The sequence below is a fragment of the Chanos chanos genome, chromosome 14 (genome assembly GCF_902362185.1).
Source record: "Chanos chanos chromosome 14, fChaCha1.1, whole genome shotgun sequence".
NCBI classification, from domain to species: domain Eukaryota; kingdom Metazoa; phylum Chordata; class Actinopteri; order Gonorynchiformes; family Chanidae; genus Chanos; species Chanos chanos.
In genome coordinates this window covers 13,401,798-13,413,844 of record NC_044508.1, presented here as the reverse complement: position 1 = coordinate 13,413,844, position 12,047 = coordinate 13,401,798, and the positions used below count along the sequence as shown (strand labels likewise).

General features: G+C 41.3%; 1 protein-coding gene across 1 annotated transcript in view; it reads right to left on the bottom strand.

Moving 5' to 3' along the window:
* Positions 1 to 4,158: 4,158 nt before the first annotated feature.
* Positions 4,159 to 12,047, bottom strand: part of tprg1 (tumor protein p63 regulated 1) — a 17,212-nt gene continuing 9,323 nt past the window's right edge. The window contains exons 4-5 of the mRNA XM_030791965.1: positions 6,867 to 7,020; positions 4,159 to 4,353 (exon numbers count right to left, since the gene is read on the bottom strand). Coding sequence (XP_030647825.1) covers positions 4,159 to 4,353; positions 6,867 to 7,020 — 349 coding nt within the window. The remainder of the gene's footprint in view (positions 4,354 to 6,866; positions 7,021 to 12,047) is intronic.

The window sequence follows — 12,047 nt, the reverse complement described above, 5'->3', positions numbered from 1 at the left end:
TGCTGAAGGGGAAATATTGTGTCCGCAAATTCAGGAACTCCGGTTATAATTAAGACTGGGTATTTCTCTGTCTTTTTGTCTGGTAAAAGTAAGTCACCACTTTTGATAGAAAACACAGAATAGCGCATTTATGCTTTTGTGATCCAGAAATGTTAATTTGGGGAGATAATCAGTTCTGTTTGGTTACTGTTTCTAAACTCAATAAAATGTTCTCCACAATTCTCATAAAACTTTCTAGAGAAGCACTCATTAGATGTGAATAGTAGTGGAATGTGGAGTATTGTGGTGATTGATTGTGCTACATAATATTTTGAAGAATAACTGTATAATTCAAGAAATGTATATTTGAAGACATTTCTTTCATTATCTGACCTATCTTCTGTTCATGCTGCCATGAAATTCAATAAGCTTATTATTCATTTTACAAAGTCTTTTGTTTACTTTTATTGAGGGTGACAATAGTTGTTGAAGTGACTGATGGTTTACAAAGACTCACGCCATAGCTGTCATTTGCAGTAGCATCATTTTTAGTCACTTTACCCACTGCGCTTGGATGTCGTATTGAATATTTGTGGGATGTATTTTGAGAGATGAAGGACAAAATTATTTAAGTAGTTAATGCCTTTCTGAGGAGATGGAGAAATTTTTACCGTGTCACGTGAAAGCCGTGGTTGACTTACCATTATGATGACATGAGTGACCTTTCATTAAAACACTAAGCCATGTACAGACAAGGAATTTGTCCACGGGTCACAATAATGTCTTACTGAGGCAAAAATAAATAAATACATAAAAACTATGGGAAAATACATAAAGTCTCGATCACATGGAACATTCTTAACTTAATTACATACAGATTCACAGGACAAAAATCCAGGCCCAGATGACTTAAAGGAGATTCAGGAATATGAACAGAACACTGTAACAATGTCAATATATATGACGTGTCATAGAATGTGGCAGTGTCTTCAGGCTAAAATCATTTCATGTGTATAATATAGCAATCTCTGCGTCATAGCCATTTGAACACACCCCAAAAATACAAAGTTTTGTCTTCTGAAGCAGACCTTCAATGAGTTCTCAAACTTTATGCTCAGAGCAAATGACAAAACTGTCAAGAGAAACTGTCAAGCTTGTTAAAATACTTAAGACTATTATTACATTCTTTTTCAAATTCTGAGGAAATATACATGGCTAAACTTAACACCCAGTGTAAATTTCTTAACATTTCCTCTCAGAATTTTTTTGTTATATGTAATAAACATTATTTATCTTCCGCCAGTGAAAGCAACTGACATAATCTATCATAGATGAAAATGGCAAACGGATGCATGGTTAAGAACCTGTAAGATGACGTTGTTCGTCTGACCCAGAAGGATATACTTCCATCATGATGTGAGCCAAAAAAACCCCAAAACAAAACAAAACAAAAAACACATTTAAAATAAATGGAAGCAAATCACGTGAGCACACTCAGAGCAAGAGAGGCAACCCAAGTCAACCAATAAAAAGTGTCAAATCCACAGATTACAACAGTTATGAGGGATTAACAAAAGAAGATATTATTCGCTTCTTTTGGTCTTACAAACCTTACAAACTAGAAAAATATTTAGTCTTATTTATATGTTCTGCCAATGATCTAGTTCCATTAAAGTCTACCTGAACCACAGAGCTTTGTAGCAGCATGTTTCTACAATAATTCAACCAAACGTCCATTTAAAGAGGTGTGAAAATGTCCTCTTAGACTACGTGTAAAGATCTACCACAAAGTGAGTTCATTGCATCCAGATTCTCCTCTGACACATTGAAAAGAATAAAGAAAAATGCATGAGAGTGCTTCAGCCAACACACTGTTGTATTGGTCTGTGTTTTGCTGCTACAACATCATGCGTTTGTATCATTAGATTTGTTGTTTTCTCACATAAGCAAATCAGTGGTAGTCAAGGTGTGTAAAAAGAACATCTTAATCGCAACACGCATTCACGCCCCTTTTCCTTTCATCGCTCTCGTCTTGCGAAATATCCAAACCCTTGTTAAAAATATTTCCCTCCTCCTCTCCACCCCCCCCCCCCCCCCCCTCTGTGTTCCCTTGGCAGATGATCCTAGTTTTTTTTCTAGGTAAAGCATTTTACGAGCTGAAAGCGCGCGGATATGGATGCGGGAGAGCTTGGCTGCGGGGCATGGCAGAGTTTTCGGGATTAGAAGACATGTCCTCACTCTGACATGAGACGCCTTCACCCTTTAAAGCGTGAAGAGACAATATTACAAAACGGTCCGGCAAATTTAGCTCGCCTTTTAAGAGAACAGAATACTATCCCTTTTCCAGAATGATCACTTCACACCTAGGCTCATTTCTGTTCTTGTTGTAGTTGTTAAATGGTACTGAAGTCAAAATGAAAGAGGGAAAAGAAAAACCGAAACACCCACGAACACAAACAGACTCTATGTAAATATCATGTAAAACTAAGCAGTGTTCTAACAACCTGTTCATCCATACTTAACCGGAACTTTAGAATTTGTAATGAACAGCTTGTAGGTGCTTTGAAAAAGTGAATCAAATCTCTTTCCCGAGAAATGTTACTAGGTAGAACATCCTAGTTTGAAAAGACAACGGTTATCAGGTGTTTATTTTGCAGCACTTCAAAATCTAAACCACACTAAACACTTCGGTCACGGGTACACTGCAAAATCATTTATGAAATTTTGTGCAGTGAAAAAGTTAAGCAAACATTTCGCTTTTACTGTGCGCACTGAGCAGTCATACACATGAAAAAAAAAAAAAAAAATCCACCCACTGGAGTTAAATTCCTTTGAGTCAAATTATGGCTTAATTCTACCGCCTCCAGGGACTGAAGACATCTTTAATTCAGCTCCACCCATCCTCCATAAAGCTCCACCTGACACCAACAGGGAACTGAGTGGATCAGTACTCAGTTAACACATCTTTTCCTAGTCTGTTTAACACATCTATTCATGGTCTGTGTATCGCTTCCCTCAGAGTGCCACATCTTTTAGTACCCTTATAGCATTCTTCATACGTGAACTGATCGTAACTACTTGTAATCTACTTAACCTAAACTTTAGATTTGGCATCACTTGAAGCTATATTCTACCAGAGAACATAGACCACATGTCAAGTACATACAAATCTAGTAAAGATGTTATCCAAGTTAAAGGACATAAAATCAATTGAAATAAACTACACAGAATGGAACATTTTTTTTTAATTAAAGAGTTTAATGAACTGGTACATGTTTACAAAAAGCTATTATGCCTTACCACCTAAGACATGAGACAAGACAAAAAAACAGCCCTGGAGTCTTCTTGTCCTTTTCCATGCTGTCAACGCAGTGAAATGTTAAATCAGCACGCTGAGAATCATTTTCCCCATTAAAGCGAGAGAAAGAATTACAGGTAACCCGCATGTGTGTTTAACACGGCTGCTCTGCTGTAGCAACAAATATGACAAACTGGGAGCGTGGTACCATTACAAATTAGGGAAATTCCACAATCATGCTTGACAGTAATAATAATACACTGACGACGATCAAACAAATATGACATGTGCACATTCACGCTTCACCGGGTCTCTTTAGAGACTCACTGACAGGGTGAATCGCTCGCTCGAAGAAAAGCAGAAGAAAAGCAAAAAGATGCCAGATCACGAGCAATAAATCACCTCGGAATCGCACCCTGTCCGAGCGCTTCTCTTACGGTCATGGCAGAGAGATTCCTATTAGAGGAAGGATTTGGTGCTTAAATGTGTAGATTGTGTAGACAGGCACAAAGATAAAGAGAGATTAAACGAGAAGAAACCCCACAGGTAATGAGACTAATGTAAACTTTCACGGGTGCAAAAGGCTCACGTTCATGTTGCGTTACATTCTTCAATAAACGTTAATTGCGCTTTCCACCGAAGAGTTCTACATGACACATCTGAGAGCATAAAACGATTAAAAGATACAGAAAATCACACTCGCACTCAGTTTACGACAAAAACAAGGCCATGGATTAAGCATCTGTTTCATTTTACGCTTGCCCTTTTAAATGAACAATCCACATGTATGAGACCACTGCAGCCTTAATGTCAAGATGAAATTAATATCATCTTTACAATATATCACTTTATTAATTCATGTGGCACGGTTTGAATCCGGTTCAGAAGCCAACACTGCCGCGGGCCATGCAGTAACCCAATTTGTTCTGATTCCCGAGGAGGGACATTAGACCGACGTAGGCCTCAATGAGAAGGGGCTGGTTCAGAACCAGGACCCCGTTGGCTTTTCCCGGGATGGGTTTCCTGAGATGGGCCTTGGTCGCCGCTTCCGTCAGCTGCTCCCTGAAACCGTTGATCTGCAAGAGAACAGGGTACAAAATGAAAAGAAAACAGATGAGATGTTCGCTCTGTCCGTCAAAACAAATTTTTTTTTCCACTTTTTTTTTTTTTTTCCTCCTCTGTGGCTTTCATTTGAAGTTGTGAGGAAGGTGTGGTATGCGTGGAATGGGCTCAGGGACTCTGAGATTACACACCGCTGCCTCCCTAAACGACTGGTTATGTGATATGAGCAGGTCACCTGGATGAGCTGTCGCGACTGCACCCAGAGCTACGTCCCAATCCATTCGAGCGTGGAAAGGTCTCCTCAGACACCTCTGAGGTCAGCTCTCTGAGCAGACGCCAATTAACTTGTCTAATGTGCTGTCTGAGGTGATGGTGTGCTTCAACACCTGCACCTCACAGGTCTCTTGGAAATATTACAGACCCCTAAATTACACTGATTACATTTAAACACTTTCAGCTACAAATCAATATGCTTAAAACTAGGCCTACACATCAGCACCTTCAGTAAGCCTAAACTTTAAGCTTTAGGACATCTAATAAAAAAAAAAACAAACAAAAAAAACCCTGCCCTGTTAAATGGTCTTTCTCGTTTTGTCCTACAGGGCATTCATAAAATGACAGTTTTTTCTCTAGGTGCAGATGAATTAGGCTGGAGAAAAGCGTAGGAAACTAATGTGAGTGATATCGTCAAGCCGTTACTGATTAAGTGCCTAATGACGCTGCCCCTGGGCATGACCTACAGATATCCACTTCAACAGAAATATGTTATGCAACTGCAGAGTTTTCAGAAATTCTCCTCAGCTTTCGCCCGCATTCAAGTCAGAATTACTATTAATTCACGCCTAGTGTTTAAAAGGTTATCATATCATCACCGTATCCGTCTCAGTCATTTCTGACTTGATATGACATGTCACAATAGAAGGTTATCCGATTATGATGTGGCACTATGTATTTGAACAAAGCTGCATTCTGAATATCACTCACACCTAAACGCATGTGGGGAGGAAAGGACTTTCCAACTTTCCATAAATGAGAACTATACATATTCATATATATATATATATATATATATATATATATATATATATATATATATATATATATATATACACACACAGTTAATGAGCATTTTATTAGGAACACCTGTAGACCCACTTATTCATGCAATAATCTAAACAGCCAATTGTGTAACAGCAGTGAAATGCATAAAATCATGCAGATATGGGTCAGGAGCTTCAGTTAATGTTCATATCAACCACCAGAAGGGTGAAAAATGTGATCTCAGTGATTTCGACCGTGCCATGACTGTTGGTGTCAGACAGGCTGGTTTGAGTATTTCTGTAACTGCTGATCTCCTGGGATTTTCACACACAACAGTCTCTAGAACTTACTCAGAATGGTGTCAAAAACAAAACACATCCAGTGAGCGGCGGTTCTGCGGACGGAAACGCCTTGTTGATGAGAGAGGTAAACGGAGAATGGCCAGACTGGTTCGAGCTGACAGAAAGGCTACGGTAACTCAGATAACCACTCTGTACAACTGCCATGAGCAGAAAAGCATCCCAGAATGCACAACATGTCGAACCTTGAGGCGGGCGGGCTACAACAGCAGAAGACCACGTCGGGCTCCACCTCCGTCAGAAAGCTGAGGCTGCAGTGGGCACAGGCTCACCAAAACTGGATACCTGAAGACTGGAAAAACATAACCTGGTCTGACGAATCTCCATTTCTCGATTTTCACAGATGGTAGGTTCAGAATTTGGCACCGACAGCATGAATCCATGGACCCGACCTGCCTTGCGTCAACCAGTCCAGGCTGGTGGTGGTGGTGTAATGGTGTGGGGAATGTTTTCTTGGCACAATGTCGGCCCGTTAATACCAATCATCGCTTGAATGCCACAGCCTATTAGAGCATTGTTGCTGACCATGTGCATCCCTTCATGGCCACAATTTGCCCATCCTGTAATGGCTACTTCCTGCATGATAATGCACCATGTCATAAAGCAAAAGTCATCTCAAACCCGGTTTCATGGACATGACAATGAGTTCAGTGTTCTTCAGTGGCCTTCCCAGTCATCAGATCTGAATCCAATACAACACCTGGGATGTGGTAGAACCAGAGATTCGCAGCATGAATGTGCAGCTGATGCACGATGCAGTTACGTCAACATGGACCAGAATCTCAAAGGAATGTTTCCAACATCTCGTGGAATCCATGCCACGAAGAACTGAGGCTGTTTTGAGAGCACAGGGAGGCCCTACCCAGTATTAGTATAGTGTTCCTAATAAAATGCTCAGTGAGTATACACACACACACACACACACACACACACACACACATATATATGTATATATATACATATACACGTTATTGGTTTTGTACAAGCAAACAATGTTGACATTTGTACAACATTGTGTCAGTACTTGTGTCTCAACGTGTTAAATTACACAAACCCAGTCAGGAGTCAAACTGCTGCTGCGGCAGATGAGCACACACAGAGGCACTGCTGGGGAGAGAGCTACTCACATCACACATTTTTCTCAGACTGTCATTGGCGTTGCACACAGGGTGGTAGGTGAATGTGGCAAAGGGGTAGTCGACGGCAAAAGGATTCCATTTTGAAGTAAAGGAGGGCTCTCGGAGCCTATCCCAAAACACACGCACGCCATCACCTTCTCTCCTGAAAAACACACACATACACACACACACACACATTATAATTAATTGCTCTAAGTGAACATGTGAGAAGATGTCGTTAATATCACGACAGTTTTGCAAATGGCATAATAAACAAATGATCTGAATCCCATTAAAAAAGTAAAATAGCCATGAGTGTTTGGAGCCGTGAAGAGCTTTGATAGGAGTGAACTAAGAGGGATTTAATCAAACACACCCTTGGTTTGTCATATCCGCTTGCCCGTCACACGCCTATTGATTCACATGCACTATTGTTGGCACACTGGGTAACTGAACTCCATTGGCCTGTAGTAGCTTTCCAAATAACATGACCAAAAAAATGTATCTACCAGTGCCCCAGGGGATATATTTAATGCTGAGGCCAATCACATGTTTACCCAACTTAGAAGTCATTCCCTGTCTTCATCGCATTCTTCTTGCTTTCTTTCCCTCCATTCTTCTTCTTTTTCTTTTTTTTTTTTTTCTCGTCATTTTGGGTAAATAGATTTTAATGAAACGCCCTAAGGGCAAGTCTTCTGTGCTGATGAAACCTCTGAGAGACAAGCCAGCAAACACACAATCACACATCAGGGTAGGGAGGGAGCGAGGAAAGAGAGGAGGGAGGGGGGGGGGGAGAGAGAGAGAGAGAGAGAGAGAGAGCGAGAGAGAGAGGGGGGGGGGGTGGTTTAAAATCTTTTTTTTTCCCATCTAGTCAAGATCTTACACAATACACTCTTACAGTTCGTCCATCAATCACCATTTCAGGCTCTACATGTTTTGTTTGATGGTTTTGAGAGTATGAAATGCTTGCGATAACTCAGCATAGCAACTCATAATGCACCCAGAGTTCACCCTTTTTCTATTAAATGGCATTTGCAAAAAAGCGTGACGGAAAAGTCTAGCGTTTTCCAGCATTTACCAGGTTTCTGGTTTATCAGGCCCGTCATTGTTACTGAGAAGTCTTGCAAAACTCGGGAAAACATAAGTCTGCTCTCCGCAACTGATGCGTATCCATTTTCTCCCTTTTCTTTCTTTGGAAGTGTCAGAACATAATTTGAATAAGATTTCACTATGAAAACTGACATTTGTGAAGTTGTTATTCCGGTTGTGAGATGGAAGTAGTTTAACTTTCGTATGGTCTCTGCCCTTGGCCTTTCCTCCCTGAGTCACCTGATAAACGTGTAACATAGTTAATGCCATTTTCACGTCCTACAAACTCTCACGGATCCTCATATCTGCAAAGTTTAGTCTGTGTCCCACAGATAGTATGGCTAGCGTTCAGCACTAAGTGTTAGTCAGTCAGACACACAAGCAGACTTAACAAAAAAAACAAACCAAAAAAACAGCTCTGTTTACACTCTAGATCGATAGATAAATTCTGCCCTTAGGCACCAACAACTCTCTCTCCCTCTCTCTCTCTGTTTTTTGAAAACTTGTTTTCTTTCATCCTGTAGACAGTGAATACATCAGTCTCAATCAATATGTCTCCTCTCTCTTTCTTTCTGTCTGTCTGTCTGTCTCTGGACCTGAAGTCAGTAAACTCATTAATCTCTATCTATATCTGCACCTATGGTGTAAAAGCAGTAAACATGTGCTAGAGTGAAGAGAATATTCTAGGCAAGTTGAAAGAGTCACACGTTTTCCTAAAGGTGACTGGAGACTGAGGGATATGTTTGCATAGGAAATCAATTCAACACAATCTCTGAAGAACATACATGCACAGAGAGAAAAGTATATGGACTTGTTACAGAGAAACAGTGCCAAATGCTTTTCATTTTAAACAGAGGAAGCAAAATGTGAGTTGAATACACAAATAGCATGTGGGTCCACACACAGCTCCTGTGTTTAATCCATACTGGCTACTGAGACAATGTTTGCTATGGGAGGACTGCTATATCAATATAGTGTGTGTGTGTGTGTTTGTCTGTGTATGAGTATGCGTGTGTGTGTATGTATGTGTTTGTGTGTGTGTGTGTACGTGCGTGTGAGTGTGACTGTGCGTGTGTGTGTGATTAATTTAGGGTTGCTTCACTTACACAAAAGGAACTTTCTTGCAGAACACACACATAACACACCCTGAACAGGAGAGACTGCTGCCAAGTCAAACACACGACCCTGAGGCTACAGAATAAGCAGCCTCACTCTGTGACACAACCGAGGGTAGGGCCATGTCTCAAACACCATCACTCCATCCTCTCCCTTTTCACAAGAGCGCCTCACTCACACACCTGCCCATTCCACAGGAGGTCTGCATGGACACACCTCGCTGAGTAAACCTTCAGCGGGGTGAAAGGGGAGGAGAGGTGATGGTGTACGAACAAAAGCATAAAGAAATAGAGAATCATTATGTGATTAGGACAGGGTGTGTGTGTGTGTGTGTGTGTGTGTGTGTTTAAATGTGGAGGCACAGAAGTCAAGATCAGGAGAATGATGGTGTTTAATAAAATGAGGGTTATGTGTCAACAGGGGGAGGTTTATGTACATTTGCTATTTGAATGAGTGTGTGTGTGTGTGTGTGTGTTTGTGCGTGGTTACATCGTATTGTGTTCATTTAAATGCATGCATGCATGCAAGTGTATTTGTGCACAGCATGTGTATGTGAGTGAATACATTTTAATGTGTGCGTGTGTGCGCGCGCGTGTGTCTGTGTGCATGTGCATGTGCGTCTGCGTGCGTGTGTATCCGTCTGTCTGTCTGTGTGCATTTGTGTGTATGTATGTGTGTGTGCAGGCGCGCGCGTGTGTATGTGTATGTGTGCATGTGTGTGTGTGTAAAACCAACTCCAGATGATCTGTGCAGTCAGCTCTCAGAAGGAGAGGGCCAGTTGAGACAGGCAGAGAAGGGCAGGACAGCAGCAGCCAGAGGCTCCACTGAACACACTCCAAATAGCACTGTTGACTTTCACTGAACACACAGTTTTCACTTCATCGCCCCATTGTCATGAGAGAGGAAAAAGGAGAGGCACTGTGCAAATTATTAGGAACTTCACCATTTAAACTGACCTAACAAAGGCAAGAATCATAAAGACAACTCCGCATAGAGTTTGATATGAAGGTTTCAAACTCTCTCTCTCTCACTCTCTCATGCACACACACACACAGACACACAAACAAACACACACACACACACACACACACACGGACACACACACACACACACACACACACACACAGAAGCCCCATAAGTAAACACTTCTGAACAAACATCAGAGAGCTAATCGAGCAGCTGTCAGCTGGGTCACCCTCATATCACACATGAGCCAACACACTAATGCTACGATTGCTCAACACCTCCCTCAAACAGCCAATAATGCACCAGTCACCAATTCCAACTATTCAGTCTGTTCCTCCAACCAGTCTATTCCTCCAACCAGTCTAGTCCTCTAACCAGCCTATTCCTCTAACCAGTCTAGTCCTCTAACCAGTCTATTCCTCTAACCAGTTTATTCCTCTAACCAGTCTAGTCCTCTAACCAGTCTATTCCTCTAACCAGTCTAGTCCTCTAACCAGTCTATTCCTCTAACCAGTTTATTCCTCTAACCAGTCTAGTCCTCTAACCAGTCTATTCCTCTAACCAGTCTAGTCCTCTAACCAGTCTATTCCTCTAACCAGTCTAGTCCTCTAACCAGTCTATTCCTCTAACCAGTCTATTCCTCTAACCAGTCTAGCCCTCTAACCAGTCTATTCCTCTAACCAGTCTAGCCCTCTAACCAGTCTGCTCTCTCACTCTGCATCCCACTCTGACTCTTCACTTGTACCACACTCGCTTCAATGCGTCTGGGCTAGAAAAGTGAAAAACCCAAAAAATTAAAGCAGTTTTGGCGGAAGATGTCTAAGAACCACAAAGATTGTGTCTAAGACATGGTGGTCGAGAAGAAATTCGCAATCCCAGTTCCATACAACAACGGGCTACTCAATCTACAGGGGAGATACAAAAAGAGGGAGAGAGAGAGAGAGAGAGCTAGAGGGAGTGGCAACACCAGAAAAACTAACTGCATCCAGGTATGAAGAGAGAGAGAGAGAGAGAGAGAGAGAGAGAGAGATGGAGAGACAGGGAAAAGTACTGCCAAAAGAAATCTTGGCGCAACACTAACATCCTCGTTTTCATCACCGTGCTCTTGTGCAATAAAGGAAAAAAACGGAGGATATCAAAAACACTACAGTTAAAAACACATTGAGTATCTAGACAAGATATCAGCCTTTTTAGACTTTATTCATTTAAAGTTTTAGCAACACCTAAAATGGCTCTGACTCACTTTTAACTTTCTCTCTCTCTCTCTGTCTCTCACACACATACACACACACACACACACACACACACGTATGCGTACAGTGAAGAAGAGTCATTACTAAGCCAAACACAGTGACACAGTCAGGTCTGGCGTGCTCTGGCTTGCTGTATTCACATAAAGAAATGGTTAACAAATCCTCAATGTAAACTCACTCTAATCCCTCCCTTTCTACATCAGGAAGTCCAGAGCACAATAGCGCACAGGCTAACAGCTATTGCTGATTCTGCTGAAACACTGGCATCCACGCAGTATGTAAACATCACATTAAGGCAACCGCAGAGAGAGAAAGAAGAATGAACACAAACATAAAGCTGTTTAGTTCAGGAGAAGAGATTTACTTGGAATGTACTATTGTACATGGCTTTTTGGACACTGTATAATAGCAGACAAAGTATCGAGTAAATGTATGACAGATTGCCCTCTAGTGGTAAGAGGTGGAGCTCGCAATTGGTTGAAATGCAAGGAGATCGACAGTTCAGATATTAATCAAGCCAAATTTACTCTTCTATTTACCATGGTTTTCCAGAGAATTTTAGCTATTTACAGTTAAAACATTAGACATACGACATTTGTTGTCATCTGGCAGAATAAAATGGAAGATTCCTGACCTGATATTTCATGCTTCAGTGAGTCTGAAGATGTTATGATTATGATCTTCTTGAACATGGAAAGCAAATTTAGACACCCTGTTCAGGACTGAAACACTAATGAAACACACACACACACACACACACACACAA